The sequence below is a fragment of the Electrona antarctica genome (assembly GCF_951216825.1).
Source record: "Electrona antarctica genome assembly, chromosome: 6".
NCBI lineage: Eukaryota > Metazoa > Chordata > Actinopteri > Myctophiformes > Myctophidae > Electrona > Electrona antarctica.
In genome coordinates, this window is record NC_136811.1 from 34,514,995 (window position 1) to 34,539,901 (window position 24,907).

General features: G+C 44.3%; 1 protein-coding gene across 1 annotated transcript in view; it reads right to left on the reverse strand.

Annotated features, from left to right (window-relative positions):
- The window catches only part of rftn1b (raftlin, lipid raft linker 1b), a gene marked incomplete at its 3' end in the record, with an annotated part of 282,384 nt that overhangs the window by 73,029 nt on the left and 184,448 nt on the right, over positions 1 to 24,907 (reverse strand). Inside the window, exon 6 of the mRNA XM_079503732.1 lies at positions 17,232 to 17,441. Coding sequence (XP_079359858.1) covers positions 17,232 to 17,379 — 148 coding nt within the window. The 5' untranslated portion in view covers positions 17,380 to 17,441. The remainder of the gene's footprint in view (positions 1 to 17,231; positions 17,442 to 24,907) is intronic.

Below are 24,907 nucleotides of genomic sequence, written 5' to 3' on the forward strand. Positions count from 1 at the left end.
CAACTTCCGGTCCAGGACTTTGTAACTATTCGGCTCCCCACAGCCGACCCTGATAGCCGCACGGAGCCGCCATTGGACATGGCCCCATGAAGTGAATGGAGATGTCGTAACTCTCCTTCAATGGCTCTGCCCAGAGTGAAGAGAGTCACATGAGCTATATCTGCTAGCCAGTGATGTGGTGTGATACTGTAGGTAGGAAAAGGCTGGTCAAGGAAACTGGTCATTAAATTATAAGTAAAGATAGTTGATTTATATGAATGGCTATGATACCAATATATATTATGAAGACATGTACAGTAGCAGTTGAAATTAAAGGACGTGTAAAGGCATTAATTCACACATGAAACGTGTGGTTAAACAAAACTGTTGTGGATTTAAACTCTGCACACTGTACATTCTGGCTGCTGACCTTTTACTGCGAATGTGATGACAGCTCCAGTAGGACCATCCAGATGACTGCCTTATTGCAGTTACAATGGGGGCCAATGTGATGACAGCTCCAGTAGGACCATCCAGATGACTGCCTTATTGCAGTTACAATGGGGGCCAAAGAGTGGTTGTTAAAGCACACCCACAGTAATGGCTAACTAATGCTCTTTCTTTGTCTGCATGGAACATTTAAAGTGGGTCTCAGTGGTTCTCAAGCTTTTTTATGTCAAGGACCCCCATAACTCCATTAACACTCTGAGTTACAGACCGTATAAGGGCCCATTTAGAGCCCACTCAGGGAACCCAGAGGGTCCCTGCACACCACTTTGAGAACCACCCACTGCTGTACATTCAAGTATGCGTCCCTCAAACCACAACCAAAGCCCTCAATGGAAGCTTTTACTATGGAGAGAGGGGAGTAGGCTATAGTTCCCAACAATAACGGACTACAACATGGAATTTTGCAGGTACTGAAATGATTTGGCACTAGCTAGCATTTTGATGATTGGAAAATTACTTGTAATTTGTTCAGTGAAAATGTTTATTAATAAAAAAGGAAAAAAATTACTCGCTGACCACCTCTCTCTCTCTCTAGCTCTGCCTCTCTCAGAATGTCTCTCTTCCTCCCTCCTCTCTCGGTCTCTCTATAGCTGTGCCTCTCTCAGAATGTCTCTCTTCCTCCCTCCTCTCTCGGTCTCTCTATAGCTGTGCCTTTCTCAGTATTTCTTTCCCCCTCTCTCTCTTGGGAATAACGTCTCCCTCCATCATCAGACGTCAGACTGACAGCGGCTCTCCAGAGCGCATTTTGTCAGCTCCACGCCACCTTCTCTGCTGACAGCCGCGTTGCTATGGAGACGGCCCCTGAGAGACAAGTGGTAGTAAATGAGCGGATTCTTGATCAAAGGCCACGACAGCCGACCGCCACGATGTTTCAACAGCACGACGCTCCACGACGGCACGCCCACATCCACTTCCTATTCTTGCTAATCATAGGCTAGGCTACGTACGAACATTTTGAAAATTGCAGCCAAGATGTGCTGGTTTGATTGTATTTTTCCCCCTATTTGCATTGCAAAAGAGTGTGAATTTGAAATTTAAACTAGAAAAAGTGCCCTTCTGGGCACAGGTCTCCACCAGTATAGCCAATCAGGATGGATTATGAGAAATTGGGGCAGAGGTTCAGCTCTGGCATTCAGGGAGTGTGTGTGCAGACTGCAGAGTGTGGTTGCGATCAAGCTAACGGTGCCGCACGCACGCACGCACGCACGCACGCACGCACGCACGCACGCACGCACGCACGCACAGACACACACACACATGAGTGCAAAACATACTCTCTCCCCATGCCTTCGCCCTGGTGGAGAAAAATATGGGTTGTGTGATGATAAGGCTCTTTGATAGGCCTGGGATATATTGTAACGCTGTTTCCCTGCCACTGGAATGCATTTTATTGTTGATTGTGATGCATAATTCTGCTCTGCACTCAGAAGCCACATCTTAAGTGACCTCTGTTGCTGTTGTTGTTGTAACGTCTGAGGTAAACAGCTGAAATCAATGTCATGAAGTAAGTCACACTGCCACCTTTGTTCTTGCATCGTGCCTGTGCAATCAACACCAAATATTGAGTTAATCTCATCTGTTCATCACCCCTCTGTCAAAACAAGCAAGAGATCTGTTTCTTTCTCTGTTTCTTCTCTCTCTCTCTCTCTCTCTCTCTCTCTCTCTCTCTCTCTCTCTCTCTCTCCAGCATGTCAGTCAATGTGTTTTGTGCGTTTATGCATATTGATTTTTAAATCAAGACATTAACATTTATGGAACTTTTATTTCATTGCTTAGAATGGTGAAAGTTCAAAGCTTTGCATGCTGTGTGTGTGTGTGTGTGTGTGTGTGTGTGTGTGTGTGTGTGTGTGTGTGTGTGTGTGTGTGTGTGTGTGTGCCTGTGCCTGTGCGTGCGTGCGTGCGTGCGTGCGTGCGTGCGTGCGTGCGTGCGTGCGTGCGTGCGTGCGTGCGTGCGTGCGTGCATGGCCGTGCCTGTGCGCGTGCGTGGCCATGCGTACGTGCGTGCGTGCGTGCGTGCGTGCGTGCGTGCGTCTGTTTGTGTAGGGCCACTGGTGTCTCTTTAATTACAGCCAGTGCTCTCTAAGGAGTAGACACGTTACTTGTAATAGACAACCTACAGAAAGCTTGATGTGTTCAACAGACCCAGCTGAGATGTAATGAACACCATGCCAGTGTAATCTAAATGAAGTATAGGTGAGACAAAGCCCTTAGAGAGTTAGAATGGTACTGTTGTAGACAGAGGACGGCTGTTAAAGGACCATTCAGTGATTTGGGTGATTTGGAAACCCCCCCCGGTCCGCCCCGGTAACAAGATGTGCACATGCACGCACTACAGTGGGGGGGAAGTGCAACAGGCCAACATCACGCACACAAAGGCCCACCTCTGCTCGATCATGATTGGCGGAAGGCCCCTCTCTATCCTGATTGGATGAAGACTTGGCCACCTAGCCAAAAACGAAACCTAAGGTTTTTTGACCCCATGGGCTCACTGTTTTTTTGTTTGTTCTGTTTGTTTTTTGCAACAATTTTCTTCATTTTGTTGAGGAAATGCAAAGCCAGATCACTTATAGCATCTCTGAGGATAGAATTCTGGATGAGCAGGACATTTTGAACGAAACGGGCCACTCCTGCCAATCAGTGTAGAATCTGAGAAATCCAACAGATTGGTCTTGATCACATGACTACAGAGATCATGTGTACCGATTTGCGTGAGATTTGGATGAAATCTGTGCGACTAACATAAGCAATGTGTTTTGCAGAAATCGGCCTCATGGTGGCGCTATAACCCGCAGATGTGGAGGGATGCAGGGACAATGTTTTTCCATGGCCTCTAGGGAGTGCGCATACATAAGTTGTATACAGATCGATGCAATTATAGCTAAAAACAGGAATTGGTCTGTTATAGCGCCACCATGAGGCTGATTTTGAAAGAAATGAGTGGCATGTCGTCCTCGGCCTAGTGGAAATGTGCATGTATAATTTCACGGAAATTGCACACTGTTTGTGATTTGTGGCATTTTGTTCGAAACGGACCAATCATGTGAGCTTTGGAAGCCAATCTTATAGCCAATCAGGATGGAAGATGGGAAATGGTGCAGATCCGTGTTGATCACATGACTATGGAGATAGTGTATACCGAATTGTGTGATGTATGGATAAAATGTGTACGAGTAATCTACAGAAATGTGTTTTGCCTAAACCGGCCTCATGGTGGCGCTATAACAGGCCGTTGAAGAATATTTGGGGCAGAGGTTCGTCGTTGGCATCCAGGGAGTGTGCAAAGTTTGGCATGGATCGGGCCAACGGTGGCGGAGATTAGCTGGTAACGGACGGACGGAAGGAAGGACGGACGGACACACACACACACACACACACACGGACAGAGTGCAAAACATACTCTCTCCCCATGCCTTCGGCCTGGTGGAGACAAAAAAGAAGTGATATTTGAATTAAGTGAAATCACTGAATATACGTTTAACTCCCTTTACATGGACCCTAACACTGGAAGAGAATATAACCCTATATATACAAAATATAAAACTGCTTATCGATTAATCAATTATTTACATCAGCACGATTATGTCGTATGTTCGTAAAAAGAATATGGTTTCGATATCCTTTTGTGTTATTGTTAATTGTAAGTGATAAGTCTCTTCCCTCAGCAGATGGGAACCCTGCCAGAGAACAGGTGGCCTGTCGTCATTGGAAACCTACATCCCACCTCTGTGATTTGAATCCATGGAAACGGCGGACATATGAGATAGATGATGATGCTGATTATGACGGGAAGAGAGAGAGTGTGTGTGTGTGTGTGTGTGTGTGTGTGTGTGTGTGTGTGTGTGTGTGTGTGTGTGTGTGTTTGTGTGTGTGTGTGCGTGCGTGTGTGTGTGCGTGCTATTTGTGTGAGATCAATTTCACTAACTGCCAACTGTACCCATTATGACACCTGTCTCTGTCTATTGTTTGTGATTAGAGCAATAGGCTGTCAAGGGAGTCTTATTGAATATAAATAAATACAATTAAAAATATCTATATTTACACACTCTGAATTGCTGACAGAATAACAGAATGGAGACAAATGTCAGTTTACAGACAGTCCAACAGTGAGAGCTGTGCAGTATGTTTGCACAGTGTTTACATCTAAACACTACATCCGTGCGTGCCTACTCTGAGCATGTCATAATAGGCAAACATTTGGCAAACATAACACAGTTATGGTGTAGATCTGCTATTTTCGCTATTTGATGATCAGCATTGTGTATTATAGGGATTAACCCCATGAAGCCCATACGAGCATGTTAATAATTTATTAGGTGAACATTCCGCAAAAAATAAGTGAACATTTGATGACAATAGCCAAAGTACAACCCCACAATGCGCTGCATTCTGACCCGTGGTGAGCTTGTAAGATTGACTATTTTCTTTACTTGACATTAAGTGGTTAATACATCTTTGAAAATGACAGTCAACAACAGACTGATGGTCCCTTTGCCATACAAAATAAACAAATGTTCTGTGGGATTGAATTAGTTGGCCTTTCCTCCCACTGTGTTCTGGTCGAGCTCAAAAAAGCAAAAAAAAGCAATTAAATGAGTGAAAGTGTCTGAACGTATCATGCAGCAGGCATAGCATACTACTGAGTCATAGTGCTGTTTGGAGAGCCTGCATGCTTTCATTAAAGGGACATTACACCACTGGAAGAAACTGCAGTCACTCAATGTTAATAGCTTTTGTAGTAGATAACAGTAGCACAACATTTGCACCCTATTATGACCAGAACCATAATGTAGTCTGTGTGTTTGACTAGGTTTAGAACCATAATGTAGTCTGTGTGTTTGACTAGGTTTAGAACCATGATGTAGTCTGTGTGTTTGACTAGGTTTAGAACCATAATGTAGTCTGTGTGTTTGACTAGGGTTAGAACCATAATGTAGTCTGTGTGTTTGACTAGGTTTAGAACCATAATGTAGTCTGTGTGCTTGGCTAGGTTTAGAACTATAATGTAGTCGGTGTGTTTGACTAGGTTTAGAACCATAATGTAGTCTGTGTGTTTGACTAGGTTTAGAACCATAATGTAGTCGGTGTGTTTGACTAGGTTTAGAACCATAATGTAGTCTGTGTGTTTGACTAGGTTTAGAACCATAATGTAGTCTGTGTGTTTGACTAGGTTTAGAACTATAATGTAGGCTGTGTGTTTGACTAGGTTTAGAACCATAATGTAGTCTGTGTGTTTGACTAGGTTTAGAACCATAATGTAGTCTGTGTGTTTGACTAGGTTTAGAACCATAATGTAGTCTGTGTGTTTGACTAGGTTTAGAACCATAATGTAGTCTGTGTGTTTGACTAGGTTTAGAACCATAATGTAGTCTGTGTGTTTGACTAGGTTTAGAACAATGTAGTCTGTGTGTTTGACTAGGTTTAGAACCATAATGTAGTCTGTGTGTTTGACTAGGTTTAAAACCATAATGTGTGTCCCATGAACTGACTGAAGTTCCCATAGTTTCATTATTGTCGTGACAAATGTTGAGAAGAATATAAAGGCAGTCGGTAGCGCTGTAGCCTCACAGCTAGAGGGGACGCTGGGGGCACTGGGGGTGAGTTGTCTCCACCCCGTCATCAGCATTCATACCCTATAGGGTTGGCAAAAGGACCTTTCTTTGTGGAGTTTGCATGTTCTCCCTGTGTCCCCCATAGGGTAGGTACCCTCACAAAAAACATGCAGTAATCCTGGTCTCTATACTGCCTCCCCCTGGTCAGCCGGGGAGCCTGATGGAGGGGAAAGGAACTGTTTGGAATAAAGCTAGAGGGGACGCTGGGGGTGTGTTGTCTCCACCGCATCATCAGCAATAAGCATTCATACCCTATGGTGGGGTTGGCAAAAGGGCCTTTCTTTGTGGAGTTTGCATGTTCTCCCCGTGTCCCATAGGGTAGGTACCCTCACACAAAACATGCAGTAATCCTGGTCTCAATATTGCCTCCCCCTGGTCAGCCGGGGAGGGGAAAGGAACTGGTTGGAATAACGTGTTCCTTCCACGTGCTACGTCCTACCTGGGAAACTCTCCCTACCAGGTGATAAGAAGCGGCTTGAACTCCTCATGCATTGAATGAAGCATGAGCTCAGTTCGGGACTCACCCCAGGTTGGCAGAGGGAGAGTATAGTGCCCAGCCCAGGATTACAGTTTAGTGAAAAATGGGTTACAAAATCGTGCTATAAGAATATAGGGGAGAAAAAGAAAATAAATTAAACTAGCTTTGAATCATAATTATGTTCTGTGTGTCAGTTTCTTTAACCAAAATACAGCTATAGTCCTAAATGCCCGAGACCCTCAGGTTGAACCCAATACCACCTTGAGGTCGAGGGCGTGGTCACTTCACTTCCTGTACCTTCTGCCCGATTCGAAGGACATGCCAGGAACGGAACGGTGTCTCCAACAATAGGCACAAGCACACCAAAGATCCCTCTTTCACTCATCATAAGATAAATACATTTGTTCCTCTTCGGTGAGATGCTTTCAAGGCCTGCCGGGTGAAGCCTGGGGTGTCAGAGGTGTTTTGTTAAATTTAGATTGTTTGCTCCACTGCCATCAAAGCTCCAGATTGCATTTCAACACGATCAATACTGGCATATTGGATCCGAGTGAGAGGGCAATAAGAGCCAATACAGCTTTGAGGGGGCGTCCAGGACTGTTGCCTGTAAGGTTGACAGGAAGGCTGTGGAGGCAGAGGCAAATAAAGAGGCTGGACAAAACCCAGGGCTACATGCACGCTAAATAAGAGAAACCAACGCACGCACGCACGCACGCACGCACGCACGCACGCACGCACGCACGCACGCACGCACGCACGCACGCACGCACGCACGCACGCACGCACGCACGCACGCACGCACGCACGCACGCACACACAAAGGTGAGGCTCTGGACACCACATAACTACGTTATTCTATCCCATTGAGACCGGCAGGCTTCTAAATCCTAACCAAAGTTTCCTCTAAAACTTCATGTATAGCAACAACTAGAATGACACACGCTGTCCCGGATTGAAATGTATAACAACTTTTAGGTTTAACAGGTAATTTCCTCGAAACTGAATTAGGTGGTTTCTTCCTATCTGTCTAGAGCGTGTGCTCGCACAGCACGTCACACACACACACACACACACACACACACACACACACACACACACACACACACACACACACACACACACACACACACACAGTGAGTGATGTCCCTATCACTCTTACTACCCCCTCATTTCCTATACACTCATCTCATGCAATGATGTGGCCACATGCAAAACTCACATCTCAATGTAAAAGACAGCCTCTTTATAATGTAATTGCTGTCGGTGGAAATGTCCCAAACTGTTACTTTTCAGGAAATGAAAAAAGGAATCTGTGTTCCATCTTTTAATGGGTCCAAAGTAGTTATTATTTAGTCACAAGCTCTTGTTAGTACTCAGTATTTATAAAACCCACAGACACAATCTAAGCTCACAACACGTTGCACCGTGTGCAAGCTTGTAGATGGCCTTTAGTCTTGTACATGGCTATTTTTGCTGCTTTTGTGTGACACTATGATGAAGTAGGGCACTATACTTTACCAAAAAAAATAATGTAAAGTTGAAATATGGCGATACAAGGTTTCTGCCTGACATCGACAAAATGCAATATTACAGAGGTACTTCCATAATTGTATACAGACTTCATGAACCTCAGACTTCATCACCTCAGGGAACCTAAGAAATCTCAAAATCCCTTGAAGATGTTCCATGCTGTGAATACGACATCGTTATCACATGTAGAAAATGCTTCAGTAGAAAATCCCTATTCAGTTCTACAAGGACACTCTTTGCTGTGCTTGTGTTATTCTCTGCCCCCCTGTGTCTCTCTTAGTGCCTGCTTCTTTACATTTCTGAACTGATCTCACGCGGCCAAAGAGCTCATCACAGAGAACATTGACCTGCATATTAGTCTCTTTGGAGAGGAGGACTAGAACATTTGCTTGAACACAGCATATTTGGCAGACTGGAGTTTAGCTGACTGCAATAATGAGAATAAATACGCCCTTCTGACACAGGAAATATTCTGTGCAAAATATTGTAAATATTTTCCCGGTAGAGCGAAGACCAGTCTTGAACATTTTGCTGAGGGAGTGAGAGAGAGAGAGAGAGAGAGAGGGGGGGGGATAAAACAAACAAGTCAAGAGTGCTGTGGTAGAGGAACACTGCTACAGTGAGAGAGGGGGGAGGAGATGGAGAGAGAGAGAGAGAAGGGAAGGAACTGAACCGAAATCTGCGTTTCCTGTTGATAAAAACTTTGTCAGCAGTTACGCTCATTTGAAGCCTAGCAAATGAAACCTGCTGAGCTCTCACTATGTTGGGCTATTTAACGTTGCACTGACATCTCTGTCTCAGCAAACAATGCCATGGTATTTTGCTGCTCGACTGCTTCAAAACAGCACAACACTCGCAGGGCCCATTTAATGTGGCACTAACAAGAGACTGAGGTAGACACCAGAGGCAGTTAAACAGCCCTCACTTGGTACTGCTGATTTGTATATGGAAAGGCTCTGTGCATAACTGTAGTCCCGGGTTTCCAGCTGGAGGTGGCATTAGGGGTGGGTCCTGAACCTCGGGACCAAGCAGGTACCGAACCGAACATGCTTGGGTACCGGGTATACAGAACCGAACATGCTTGGGTACCGGGTATACAGAGCCAAACATGCTTGGGTACCGGGTATACAGAGCCGAACATGCTTGGGTACCGGGTACCCATTAAAATAATTCAATTTCGGTTCTCCCTATCGGTTCCTACAGAGACAGACGTGCGCAGTCACACACTATTTATTTACTATTTGTCTTCCCTTTTTATCTTATCCTTGATGCTGTTTACAGTAGATATATAGTATTGCTCAGAGTCTAAGGCATATATTTGTTAATGTTATTGTCATTGCCAGTAGTAGTAGTAAGAGGTAAATACAGAATAGATAAAACAAGAATTGATTAAATCAATTAATTACCAGCTGCATTATTATCTGCAGGGGTCCGCTATAACTGCCTCTGTGTCAGTTTCAGCGCAGTAGTTTAAGTAGGAACCAAAATAATCTAAGGCGGTACTATTGTGTTCTGAGTCGTTCGTTTTTGCCCGGACATATTTGCGGTGCGCACATACGTCAGCCAATGAGAAAACCAGCTGGACATGGATTATACCTGTAGACTCAACTGTTAAATAAAGGAGAGAATGTTAGTCTATTCATATGTCTTAAATTAAAGGCTTAAAAGAATAAAAGATTTTTGTTGAACATTTGACCTCTTATAAGTTATTTTATACCATTTTGGAACCGAAATAGGGAACCGGAATCGATAAGCAGAACCAGAATCGGTACTGGACTCATAAAAATCCTAACGATATTATCCCATACCCGTTTCCTCTTCCAGGTCTGGTTCCCATAGTTTTGTTTGATTGGCTCGGCAGCAGGATTGAACCACAAACAAAATATGACACCTTCACGTGTTAACAGTTCAAATCTGCTGAGCCAATTAAACAAACATAAAACTGACCCGGAATAGGAAACCGGTATGTGACCTTCTGGGAACCCAGGACTACTATTATGCACAGAGCCTATTGAAGTCTAGTTAAGGCTCTTCTTTGAAAGAACCCATAATTCTATGATAATCATAATAAGACCTTCAATGACAAAGCTCCCCTTTGGCCTGTTTCAAGAGATTATTCATTGACTATTTGCATAATCACCAATAAACCGCAGTCACTATTCATATATTTTCCTCTTTCAGCCCAGCAACACTACAATCCCCATCCATCTTCAGTTCAACACACACACACATTTCAGAAGGCCACTGCTTTACAGTCATGTGTGGAAAATCAAGTAGGTTTTGATACGAGTATGGAGGTGATCCGCGACCCGCTCAGTGAGAATATAATGGAAATGTAATGTAAAAACCAGATGACCGTGAATTCACTCTTCAATGTCATTTCACCCCCTTCACAAGCCACCATTCAATTCCACCTCTCGGGGTGGGAATCCAGGGGATAAATCTCAGTTCCAGCCCAGCGTTCTCAGGACTAATCTCCCAACAGAAAGCCACTCCGGTCTGCTGAATTCCTGCTGACCTCTCGTCTAGCTCCGTTCTATATCCACACAGCATTGAGCAGAGTGGAGTGTGGGGGGGACTGCTTTGGTATGTCACTCACCTGCCCCGGTTGCAAAGGCTCATATTAACAAGGGGACTTGAGGCTCTGGGGGTTTTGCATATAAATTATGTGTCTGCTTCCCAAGATGATATCAAACGGTGTGTCTAAGCCTGTATGTGAGGCTGTGTGCCCGTGTGTGCGTGTGCGTGTGCGTGTGTGTGTGTGTGTGTGTGCACGCGTGCATGTGTATGTGTGCGCGTGCAGACGTACGTGCATGTGCGCGCTGTATGGGTGTGCATGCATGTCTGCTCTTGGCTTTGATGTCAGGAACAACATCTCTGTTGCCATATTTGCTGCCTGTCTGCTCAGAAAGACCCGACATAATAGAGTGAGTTTTCAATTTTTTCATTTCTCCTGACATTTTAAACATTTCAAATCACATATGTGGAAATAAAATGTGCCACACATCCCCAAGTCCCTTTCCCCATGTATAGTTAAATGGCTTCTTTCCACACAGTGTACCACAGCAATATTGTTCATCACTTTCTTTGTTCCTTGTGAGGTCGTGATCTCAATATCAAACAGATTCTGCGCTTTGGTTAAAAGGCAATTTTGAAGGTAAATGAAAGGTGGTTGAATAGCCATGAATCTGATTGAACTGTAACCTGATGAACTAATAGGCTATTAGTCACTGGTGTATCAGTCGCCCAATATTAGCAATTTACTTTCCAGGGGTTTAGTAGGTTAAGGTTCTGAAACTGGATTCTGGTATATTACTCATTTCTTCCATTTACTATTTTTGTTATCTTTGGTGCATTTTTTGTACCATGTTGCAGAGGCATGTTGCAGTGAAATGATTACTTAAGTCGACACGTACGACAAATACTTCTGTTTTGGATAATAGTTAGTCTGGGTTTCGAAGATTCAACCCTGTAGTATCTGTGGGAGCTATTTAGTATCATTTGCTGTATGTCTGTCTGGAGAAACCAAAATAAAACACCATCAAATGTTGCTGCCTGACTGGACAATGGCCTCATTCCCTATACCACTGGGTAAGATTCGCTGCCCGGTGCCTTTAGTGGCCTTTTAAGTTTTTATTGTTCATGGTGTGAATTAGCCACTACAGTATCTATCTTTTTTTAATTGTGCCTTTTTGATTTTGTAATGTAATGCAAATAGCAAGTGCTGTTAAGTAATTTTTGTTTTCTTTAACACTTATTACTTTTTATTATTTTTTGTGTACAGTAATTCAGTTGTAACATAATGAATCACTTAAATACTTGTTTTGTGTGTCCCCCCCCCCCCCTTTCATTTCAATATACAGCAATAGGCCTTACGCATACATCGCATACATTTTTATCTTATCATTTTCTGTCTTACATGCTTTTTTGCAGGAAAACATGCCTGGAAACATGAATCATTACCTTCACTTACAAACCCAGTACAAGGTAATTACAGCCATGAGTATAACACACTTACTCTTAACCCTGAAAAATTGCTGATGCAGTGAAAAGATTCGGGCCACAGGGGTTTACACACACTGGTTTCTCTCTTAATATGTCCCTTTGAGACACAGGCACACACATCTCACGCGTGTGCACACGCGAAGACACACGCAGGCGCGCACAGAAAGGGAAGATAGAGTGAGGGGGAACAACAACAAAAAATGCCAGGAGAGAAGGATGAATACAGCAACAGGCAAGGTGACAGAGATACGGAAGGAATGAAGAAAATTGATTATGGGATTATGGAACAAATCCCTATACTGTTCCACGGATCTAATAGAAAACAGAAGACTGCGATCACAAGCCAAACCAACACAGGCTGGCCAGCTTACTGAGGAGAACAGTGGCGCCCCCTAACACAGGGTTGGACTCCATCGCCTCAGGACCAGTGGTTTTTATTCCTAAACTTTGCAGTAAAACAGTATGCATAACCCTAAACTTATGTATAACCTTATTCTCAGTAAAATAGAATTGTAGTTAGAATAGAATTGAATTGAATTGGTCGGCGTGAGGTCGGCGGAAAAAAACGAGCTTGTTTTTCAAGGCGAGCATTCCGTCAACCGATCAATCAATCAATCAATCAATCAACAATAAATCAAAAAATCTCAAACTTTTACATTTGAAGGACACCTGTAAGTCTGAGAGATGTGCATTGTGCAAATGTTCCATTTGTGCACTCTCCGTTTGGAACCCAGTCAAGGAAACCTGGGGGTCCCTGGCCTTGGACCAAACTTTGAGGAGCACTGCTCCAGACAGCCCTGTGCGGTGGCTCCCTCATACATCCAGTCTTGTCAGTCTGACAAACTAATGGAGACTAATCAACTGTCAGGGCCATGGCACCACACCCTTCATCTCCTAGCATCCTCCACCCACCCCCACCTCCCGTCCGCTGCCCACCCACTCCGCCTCACTGGCCTTTCAACTAGAACCGTCTCCGAGAGAAATAATCGAGTGATGGCTATATATAGCTCACTGCACTCTTCCTTATCCCAGCCCCACACACACACACACACACACACACACACACACACACACACACACACACACACACACACACACACACACACACACACACACACACACACACACACACACACACACACACACACACACACACACACACACACACACACACACACACACACACACACACACACACACACACACACACACACCGCCATGCATTTTGATTTCTGTATCTCAGGAAGCAACACCCACCTCCTATCTCATAAACACCTTTGACTGAGAAGAGAGAGGAAGGGCCCCAGCAGGCCCTGTGCCGCTGTGTGTGTGTGTGTGTGTGTGTGTGTGTGTGTGTGTGTGTGTGTGTGTGTGCGTGCGTGCGTGCGTGCGTGCGTGCGTGCGTGCGTGCGTGCGTGCGTGCGTGCGTGCGTGCGTGCGTGCGTGCGTGTGCATGTGGTCGGTAGATCTGCACTCATTGCATGGATGGAGGTGCTATATTTGTGAGATAATTTGTTAAATATTTTCATTTCATTATACTGCAGAGGTTTGTCATTTCAGAAAGGATGAGCTAAATAGTGGAGTGATGTATTTCTTTTCATATCCCTCAGAGACTCACATAAATCTATACAGGTCAGAGTGCAGGGACGGCTACATATGTCAGTGTCTTTCTCAAGGACGCTTGGATGGGGATGGACACTGTTGTGGGCTTTGAACCGCTGTGACCTTGGATGGGGATGGACACTGTTGTGGGCTTTGAACCGCTGTGACCTTGAGAGGAAATAATATGGTCTTTACCAGTGGTTCCCTATCGCGACCCATGTCCAGGTAATAAATAATATGGTCTTTACCAGTGGTTCCCTATCGCGCCCCATGTCCAGGTCACAGATAATATGGTCTTTACCAGTGGTTCCTATCGCGACCCATGTCCAGGTCACAATAATATGGTCTTTACCAGTGGTTCCTATCGCGACCCATGTCCAGGTCACAGATAATATGGTCTTTACCAGTGGTTCCCTATCGCGACCCATGTCCAGGTCACAGATAATATGGTCTTTACCAGTGGTTCCCTATCGCGACCCATGTCCAGGACACAATAATATGGTCTTTACCAGTGGTTCCTATCGCGACCCATGTCCAGGTCACAATAATATGGTCTTTACCAGTGGTTCCTATCGCGACCCATGTCCAGGACACAAATAATATGGTCTTTACCAGTGGTTCCTATCGCGACCCATGTCCAGGTCACAATAATATGGTCTTTACCAGTGGTTCCTATCGCGACCCATGTCCAGGTCACAATAATATGGTCTTTACCAGTGGTTCCCTATCGCGACCCATGTCCAGGAAATAATATGGTCTTTACCAGTGGTTCCCTATCGGACCCATGTCCAGGTAATAATATGGTCTTTACCAGTGGTTCCCTATCGCGACCCATGTCCAGGTCACAGACGTGCTTTTATGGGTCACACCTTTCTTTCTTTCTTTCTTTCTCCTAATTTTTTGTTTTACTTTTTTCCAGAAAGAATAATCTTTATATATTTTTTCAAAAGATTTTAAAAAAATAAACAAAAAAATAAATATATAAAACAAAGCAAATTTCAGATATTTTCACAGATGTTCAAAAAAGCATATCTGCAAGCTCACAATGGGAGAATCGGCTTTATGAATACATTTAATTTAGTCTAATCTGTAGCTATGTTAATACATTTTGTCTCCCTGCTTTTGTATTGGGACATTTAGATTGTGTCAAAGGTCATGTCTCACCTGGACACAGCATCTGACACGAATTTTGACCTGATGGTCAAGATTCAACTTATCCCCTGAGCAAGCTATATTAGCTCAATGGTAAAAATGTCAGCACTTATGCAGGAAACCGGGTTCAAATCCAGTGTAAAAGAGGAACATTAGTTTGGATCTCAGGGAGACACCAAATCCCTCCTTTGGGTATTTTGCTGAAAAGGTTTGGAAGCCTAGCTGTCCTGCATCTGCATGGCCCAGCTATGTTGGAGGTGACACACTACAGTAGTCGTGGAATTTTATATCATTAACATTAACAAGTCCTCAGTGTTTATTTAGTGTTAATTTAACTCTGAGAATGAATATGTACGGGTCAATTTGGTTACATTTGTATGTAACCGTTACTGGCCACCTCAGGAACCAAATAGACCAATAAGGGACCAATGGCCATTTGGTTCTTTGGATTTTAGATGTGAAATATGATGGTGCACTAAGTAAGGAGATATACATAAGCTCACAACATTTCGCACTGCAACCCTAAAGAGTATAGGATAAATCAATGGCTTTACACCCAGCACACACTAAACAACAAATTATTCCACATAACAGAAACATATGCTCTTAAATTCAGCAAACATTGCATTTGCAACATTCAACATTCCGCGATCAGAGTTCTCAGGTCTCAGAAATAGCAACAGACTCAGTCGGGCATAATGAGATATAAATTTGCATGCAGGCCATGTATTGTATTATTGAAGGCTTTTATTATTAGCCCATGACAAGCGTACACAATTCCTTCCAAATCAAAACTGTTGCGTGTTATTTTGTTGGGTGAGTATATACAGTATGTAGGGATTGTGATGATCTCTTTAAACAGAAAATACATTTTCAGGTGGGTTGCCAATTTCAACCAATCAGAAGAGTGTACCCATTCATCACCTAAAATATTCCTTTCCAGTTCCACTTTTGTCTGCTCATTTCTTTGTATCATCACTTCCAAATGCACTTATGTATGTTATCCTGTATCCTGTGTGGAACCTATGAGTGATTGCATACAATTGGTAGCCTGGCTAATAAGCCAGACTAATATCACACAACACTGTCGCGGTATATCAGTCTGGGCTGGCTCCACTTGGATTTCATTTCCCGGGGAACATTTTCTCTTTGACGCAATTGGTCAGAGCTACTGTCAGTCAAAGGTCTCAAGCATTGAACGTCACTGTACCAAAGCCCGCCTATATTGCATACCGTGTCCCGATTGGTCCGACCTGTTCTCTGCTGTAGGAAAGAGGCGTGCTACTGAGCCTCGCCAGACCGTAATCCGCTGGTAGGCAACTTTTTTTTGCCAACGGCTGATTCGGTCTGGTTTATTAACCAGGCTATACAATTGGTATCCTGACCTGATATGTTCATTTAAGAGATGGAGAGACAGGGAGACTCCTGTTTCTGAACAAACATTCTATTCTACATATCTAGTAGTATCAGAATATAGGCCTAGATCTATTTAACACTTATTTGAACCCATTTTGGGTGGGAACCCCTTTTGGTGTTAGCATTATGTTATGCTTTAGCTATTGACAAATAGCAGATCTACAAGCTCATAGCGCGCCACCGAGTGGCGCGCTACGAGCTTGTAGATCTGCTATTTTTGAAAAATCGAAGAACGACTGACATAGAAACATAGCTTTTTCAGAAAACTGTCAGGATGTAGAAGACATTTTTTTAATCTGATCTCAGGTCAAATGGGTTAACAAAACAATGTACTGCCTTTAACTGTACACTGCAAACTCCTGTGTTAATTTGTGGACAGAGCTACCGAGGAACAGAGTTCAAGAATGTATTACAAGTAATACATAGACTGTTTCAAAATAGTGTTAATGTTTTAGTTTTGATTTAGCTGCAGGCAATACTAGATGTCTTTTATATTTGGCATGTGTTTACTTTATTTTAATGTTATTACAATATGTATTTTAATATTTTGTCGTTTTACACAGAGGACCACTTCTACAAGTGTTATAATAATTTTAGTAATGCTTTTAACTGCTATCCTCTGGAGTTCTTGTCTCATGCTGTGGTTAGATGTTGTTTTTCCGAATTCAAATAAAGTCACTCACTCACTCACTCACTCACTCACTCACTCACTCACTCACTCACAAATGTGTCTGCTCATTTATTTGTGTCATCACTTACAATTCCACTTGTTTAATCTGTATCCCTGACTGTGTTCTCTATCCTGATTAGATTGAAAAAGCTGAAGAGACATGTAGACTCCTGTTACTGACCAAGTCTATAGCAATGAGCACCATCACAATATAGAGCTGTTTAACGCACATTTTAACCAAAGAAAATCATATATACCCTACCTTTAAATGAACTCTTACCATCTTTCCCGATCAGGAAGTCCAGGTAGCGGTAGGTGTAGGCCACGCCCACCTTGGTCTCCACCTGCGGCCTCTTCAGGGTGGAGTAGATCTTTCCTGGACTGTTCTCGTCGCCGGTGGGTTTCAGCTTACGCAGGCCACAGCCCATGGCTCCACTGTGTGTGTGTGTGTGTGTGTGTGTGTGTGTATGTGTGTGGATGTGCACGGATCCTGCCAAGATAGAAGGGAGAGAGAGGGTCACTCGTGTTCAGTGGTGGAAAGTAACTAAGTACATTTACTTGTACTTAAAGGACCACTCCACCACTTTTCAACCTATCTTCATATAATTGATCCTCACTAATGATCATGATAAAATACCACCATTTCTTCCTATACTCAGTCTGTGTCTCATAGGAGGGCTGTGGGCACTTCAGAAACCCGTCCACCATCGATGGGGAATCCAAGCTAATAGAATCTGCAGGCTTTCTATTTCTGAAAAGTTGCAATGCAAAAATGGAAGCCATCGTTCTCACGATATTTTTTTAAAATATTGTTTAAAAGAATCTGCCTGATGATGATATGAAGATAGGTTGAAAGGTAAGTGGTCCTTTAACTATCATTACATATCAAGCTCACAATACGTCGCATCTGCTATTTTGAAAAATAAAAGATTTGAAAACTTGAAATGGGATATTCTGCATAATGAGTACTTTCTACTTTTGGTACTTAAAGTACATTTTGACCCCAATACTTTTGAAATGTTACTCTTTTGACCTTTACATGTAACAGAGTGCTTCTATTTGCAGTATTGATACTTTTACTTAAGTAAATAAAGCATGCAATTACTTTTTCCACCACTGCAAAACGTGAGCTAAGTTCCAAAGCATATTGCCTCATTTGCACTATTTCGTATATGACAGTGCCCTGCGCCAAAAACAGCTAGCCCACAAGTCGTGAGACTCGTGATGCTCACGTAGTGAGCTTGTGCATCAGCAATTTTTCGGCACAGGGCACCGTCACACGACTAAGTATAAATCAGTCTTAAAGGAGGTTTGAGACAGAGATTAATCTATCCTTTCCTCTGCCACACGCACGCACGCACGCACGCACGCACGCACGCACGCACGCACGCACACACGGACAAACGTACGCACGTATATACACACACACGCACACGCACACACACGCACACGCACGCACGCACGCGCACTTGCACGCATGCATGCATGCACACACTCAAGCACAGGTGCATATACACAAACGCACACACATTACACACATGTCCATAATCCCTGGGGGACTTCAGAAGGAAAACCAATAAGGAACAGCATGCTGGATAAGCACCTCCAAATAAATAAATAAAAACCATTAAATGAGCTTGATTCTTCATGGGTTCCCGAGCCCTCGTTCCCGGGGGAACCGAATTAACAGAGACAACGATGGCGGAGTGGCGGCTGAAGGAATAGGGGGGGGTTGTGTGTGTGTGTGTGTGTGTCTCTAAAGAGCAGGCACATCCAGAGAAGGGCTTCACCCCAATGGCTTGTGACGGTGCTGCTGCCATTCTCCATCGGCTGAGACTGGGCGCAGGTGATATCCCATTGTGCACCACTGATTAAACTGGAGGATGGATGGACGAATGGATGGATGGCCCTCCACCTCCACCTCCCTCTCTCCATCCCCTACCACCCTACCACCCTTCCCTCCCTCCCCTCCACCCCCCCAACTGATGAGGAACCCTCTCTATTATGTTCGCTTCTAATTACAGAAATGTTCCGGAGGCTTTGGCGGCACAACTACACATTAGAGGGGGCCGTCGTCGCGGAGACGGCAGGACAGGAAGACAGGGGGGTTGCGAGAGCGAGAGAGGAAACGAGGGAATGCGGTGCTCGGTTAATGAGGTGAGCGGGAAGAATGGAAAAGGTGAGAATCAATCAAGGGAAAAAAATAGGAAATGGGGTGACCACCAGTCCGTTTAGGAGGGGGGGGGGGGGGGGGGGGGGGGGGATGGGTAATGCATGGCAAGCAGAGTCTGAAGAGAAGAGAGAGACCCATAGCAATTAGACTGTTGTTGAATGGGAAAAGGGCTGATGAACAGAAGAGTAGCAGGAAGGCGCGAGGGAGGAGGAAGAGGGGAGACAAAGTGAGAGGTATAGCGCGGGAGATTCATTACCGTTGTCACAACAGGCTTTGTCCCCGACGACACTTACATGAATATCTTTGTTGGGCATTATGAATCGCAATGTGCATCGCAATCACATCCTCGCGGGCTCCATCATAGCGCCCTGTAATGGGCTGAGAGTTGATGAACGTGCAATTCATCAACTCCAATTATACCGGGTCCCAGGCGCAAACGGACAGGGAGGGTCCCTGACGCTGATGGCTGTACAATTTCTATGCTACCAACCCAGTCTCACCCAAACACGGTGAAATAGCACGGATTGGCATTCCTGTACATATACACCCCTAGAAAACCCCAAAACCATACATATTACACTGAAATCCTCCCCATAGACTGTGACGGAGGGGCGCTGTCTTTACCGAACTTGAGACACCTTGAGAAACCACCGAGCTTGCTAAAGCGCGTAAGTTGCCGTGTCGAACATTGCGAAGTTCTGTAGAGCCGACTCAGCCCTGTTTGAGTTGTAACCTAATAGCACAGAATCGTAAATAAAGTCAAACCCGATCTCCCCCAAACACGGTGAAATAGCACGGATTGGCAATTCCGTGCATACAATACTAGGGAAAGCCACACCTCCGTCGTGGTCAAAACAGTAGTAGTATAATGTACGGAATTGTGGGTTTTCTAGGTGTGTATGTACGGAATTGCCACTCCGTGCTACTTCACCATGTTTGGGTGAGACCGGGCTGATGCTGCAGAGATGTTCTGGATGTCTCCCGCATTACGAATGCTTCATTTATACTCTTATAAGATGATTATATGACGATGTCATGATACAACATGTTGTAGATCAGCTATTTCCTGTGTGCAATGCAGACGTAAGCTATACGACAAAGCATAGATCTGGATTAGGCCTGAGTGACTTAGTTGAAGAGCCTTCACTTCTCAGCATTGCAATGGAGTAAGTGACGTCTTCGTTTGGGTTCCAAGAACACCCATTTCAAAGGAACACATGTAAACTCTAGAGAGGAAGTCAAATTCTCTGAAAGCGTTGCAGTAACCGTTTCAACTTAGGACCATATACTGTACTGTACTGTGATGCAGTTTCAACACCAGGCATCTCAAATGTGTTCTGCCAGGAGTGCCATCAAAGGAAAAAGGAGGAAAAACGGCATTTCTTCAAGTCGTGGATTTCCACTTTTGCCTGCAGTCAGTTGTAAATAGGTTTTATCCCCCCTCCGCACGCACGCACACACACACACACCGTGGAGCAGAGAGAATGAGAGGCTCTGTCATGTACTCTACATACAAGAGAAGGGGGACGAGGACGAGGTAGTCAGAACAAAAGGGGTGAGGGGGTGGAGAGAAAACAAAGCAGATGAAAAAATAAATGGCGCCTCTGGTATTTGCATAGCACTTGGAGGCTGCTGGTGAAGGTGAGTATTTTTAGAGCAAAGCTGACAGCGGAAGTGTGAGATGTTTATGATTTTTGGAGTCACTGTTTTTTCCACATCCTACTTCCCGCTCCGAGGTGTGAAGCTCTGGGCGGTTGTGGCCCTCACAGGCCCTGCCTCAGCCCTCTTTTTCTCCCCCAGTTTGTTTTGGTTTTTTTGAGGGGGGGGGGGGGGGGGGGGGGATTGACAGGCGAGGGACTAAGGGCCACTGAACAGACCGCACCTCAACAGCTTCAGAAAAACAGGAAAAAGACCATTGATTTCCCTTTGCTGAATTAGCAACGATCCTCTTGTTGTTTTGTTCTGCCTTTTGTCTTGCGTTAATGGCATTTTGACGTTTTTATTCGATAACTCGCAAACCGTAATCCTGCTGATGTTCTGAGGCTGTGTTGTGACTGGAATTCACCTGGCTTTGGCTCCTCCAATTTAAACACCCCACAGCACTTTCTATTGTATTGGATGTCAAAAGGAAAGGGTGGGAGGGGTTCTTATTTCCATTGGTTTGATGGAAAGCAAATATAGTTTCATGAGATGTTAATCCATTGACTCTTTATCTATCTGTCACTTTCTAAAGTATCTGTCTGTCTGTCTGTCTGTCCATCCGTCCGTCTGTCAGGCTGTCTCTACGCCTCTTTGTCTATGAGATTGTCTTATAAGTTATGTTTGGTAGCAAATCAGCAATGCTGCTAAGATCTCTTCAAACATCACAGCTTAGGAATCTTCAAAGTGGATTGGTGGTTATTGAAGGGAAACTAATTAGGACACAATGTTGTTCCTTTGCATGAAGTCTGACTCTAATCTCAGTCTTTGTCTTCAAGAGCTCTAGCTCTCTCTCTCTCTCTCTCTCTCTCTCTCTCTCTCTCTCTCTTTCTCTCTCTCTCTCTCTAAGTTCTCTCATTACTGTATGTCTTCCTCCCTCCCCATCTGTCTTTCTCTCTCCCTGTCTTGCCCTCCCACGACAAATTAGCGTTTGGTGGTTTAGATGTTGTCGTTCATAGCTTATTGTGAAGTGAGAGAGGGCTCTTCAACCCATCAAGGCAGGGCCATGTTTCCCTACTCTGACTTCCTCCTTCATTCCTTCCTTCCTTCCTTCCTTTCCACCATGACACTTCACCTGGGTGGGACATGGAGGACAGAAGAAAGGGACCCAAGGGGCACAGGGAGATGAGTGAATGAGGTTGACAGGATATACAGTGGTGTAACCATCGATGACTGGATCACAAGGTCTGTTTTGGAAAGTGCTGGGTGCTTTTATACAATTTGCCTGAAATTACAAATATAGATTCTGATGGGACGTATGGGGTGTGCGTTATTTTCAGATAACCATACAACTTTGATGGATGATTACTGTTATAAATGAATATGCATAGGCCTACAGAGAAATGTTTGTACTGTATTAAAATTAGCTAGAAGCCACCCTTACAATTTTAAATAGCTTCGTCTACTTGCTGGAGTTGTGGTAACAGCACAGTCACAGCTCAGTCTCTTCTATAACCGTACAGCTCATTTCTGATTGTCCCTTAACATCTCGTGTTGCACTGAGATGCGATTTGAGTTTGTAGGCTATCAGCCATTTGAGTGACACTGGCGCGCAATAATTCAGGCTTTAGCAAATCAAAGGTCTGGCAAAAGCTTGGACATGGTTCTGTTTATTTACTGGCTTTGAATATTGAAGGACAGGACATAACAACAACATACACAGTTCAATGCATGCTGACATTGGGGAAGAGATGAGAGAGTTGATGTAAATGCAGGCGTGAACAATGGTAAACAATGGTGTGCTCCTGTGGCATCTCAAGGAGCTGGCTGACGCAATGGCCTCGTCCAATCCTGTGTCTGTAGACTGTCTCAAGGCCTCTTGTGCAGTCCCTATTCACAGTGCGTGCACGCACGCGCGCGCACGCACGCACGCACGCACACGTATGCACACGCACACACGCACACACACACACACACACACACACACACACACACACACACACACACACACACACACACACACACACACACACACACACACACACACACACACACACACACACACACACACACACACACACACACACACACACACACAGTCCAGGATGATATTGCCATGGGAACCAGGCCCTCTATGACTATTCCCCTCTCAGGAATATAATTGGTACCAATCTCTCTCTTTCTTATTTATTTCATTCCCCCTCTCTCTCTCTCTCATCAACATGTCTCTCCCTCTCCTTTTATCTCTAGTCTCCCTCTGACTGTCCACCTTCATTTGTTCAGCTCTGACCAACTAACCAGCTAGCTTGATATCCTATGTATGTCCATGCTGATTGGACCACTGTTCTGAAGTGAACATCAAAATACGGACTTGACCCAGCATGCATAACCATTAGAATGGAGGCTTTCAGAACAAGTAAAAAGACAGAATACACTGCATATGTGGTTCAATGAAAAGGGGAGGCAGAAAGACAAACCCTCAACCCTGCTGTGTTCTGTAAAGCATCTCAGACGATGGAAGAGATTTGTGATTTCGAGTTCACAATGTGACTGTGCTTGCTCCAGGCAGGTCATTTTTTATTAAAGCCAACTGAAGCCAAGTTCTTAGCTTCTCAGACACACTATCGACGTATCCATGTTGAACATTAGCCAATCAATAGTGCTGTAATTTTCTTGACCACCCATTACAACGGCAGTCAATTTGCCTTCCAGAAATATCCAGGGGGATGTTGTGGTCCATGGTTAAGCAACTACATAACTGGTGAAAGATTGGATCCTGTGTTTGCTCTCCTACCAGCGGGATTCGCCGTAAGTAATACGTGTCTCAGGTCTGGGGCTCCACCGAAGGCTTGAATAACTGGTTATCTTCAAAAGCGCTGCCATCGTCACAGGAGAGCACGGTGCATAATCTCTGCCCAAAGATCTTGTAACTGAGCATTTCAGAGGACAAATATATGAGGCTGACATCCCAGCTTCCAGCCAAGGTGGCAGGCCTGTCTACTGAACTGATTTGCCGGAATTTGCCGGAATGATGTCCAAAATGTTATTATTTTTTTTTAAAACAAAACAAAGCCAAAAATATTAAATATAGCTGCAAGCAGCGATAAGACGGGGTCAAGCAATGCCGGTAAGAAAAATCACACCCTGTGTGACCTGAGCAGTCAAGGCTGCTCAACAACACCGCTGTAAGGGAGAAGAACAAAACAGACAAATACAATAAGAGACCAAAGTCCGTTCGGGCTTGGCCCCTTAATAATATGTATTATTCAATATCTCTAAAGGCTCCAAGTCTACATACAAAAATGCTAGCCTTTACTATTTGTTATCCAAGATCCTAAAGTGCATATTTGGGTTTAAAGAAAGCCGTAGCCTAGCTGCCATTAATGCCAATGCCATCAATCATCTACAGTCATTGTTTTTGAGTGGTGTAAACCACTCCTACGACTGGCTTTGTTAGTTTACGTGTCTGTCTGTCTGTCTGTCTGTCTGTCTGTCTGTCTGTTCGTACCAAAAAATGAGCATGGTTGCTACCGTCACCCAGTTCACCCGGGTGTGATTTCATTACGTCAGACAGTACGTCAGATCAGAGCTGATCAGGCTATATAAGACCTTACACCACACAGTTCACACGGGTGTGATTTTTTATTTATATCCCATTTTTCTTAATTGTGTATCTTACACCATGTCGATTTTGAAGCTTGCATTGATTTGTCGTATGAAAAATCAAAAACAGAATGAAACGCAGTTACATTTGCACTTATTTTCCATTGAATGTAAAATGTGCTCCACCTTTACCGATGTCTCTGGGGGTGTGTGTGCTGCACATGCTGAGTATAGGAATACATTTCGGGGTTTAAATCAACCAAGCCTTGCCAGTTAGCTTAATCAAATTTAACACGGTACATGGGAGTCACTATGGCTGGATCAGGTAGCAAACATAAGTTAATTAAAAGGCATGTTTGCTAAAAGACTGCAAACAAAATCAGCACACACACACGCTTGTGCGCGCACACACACACACACAGACATACACGCATGCACACACGCACAGACAGGTACACACACACACACACACACACACACACACACACACACACACACACACACACACGCGCGCGCGCGCATGCGCACACGCACACGCACAC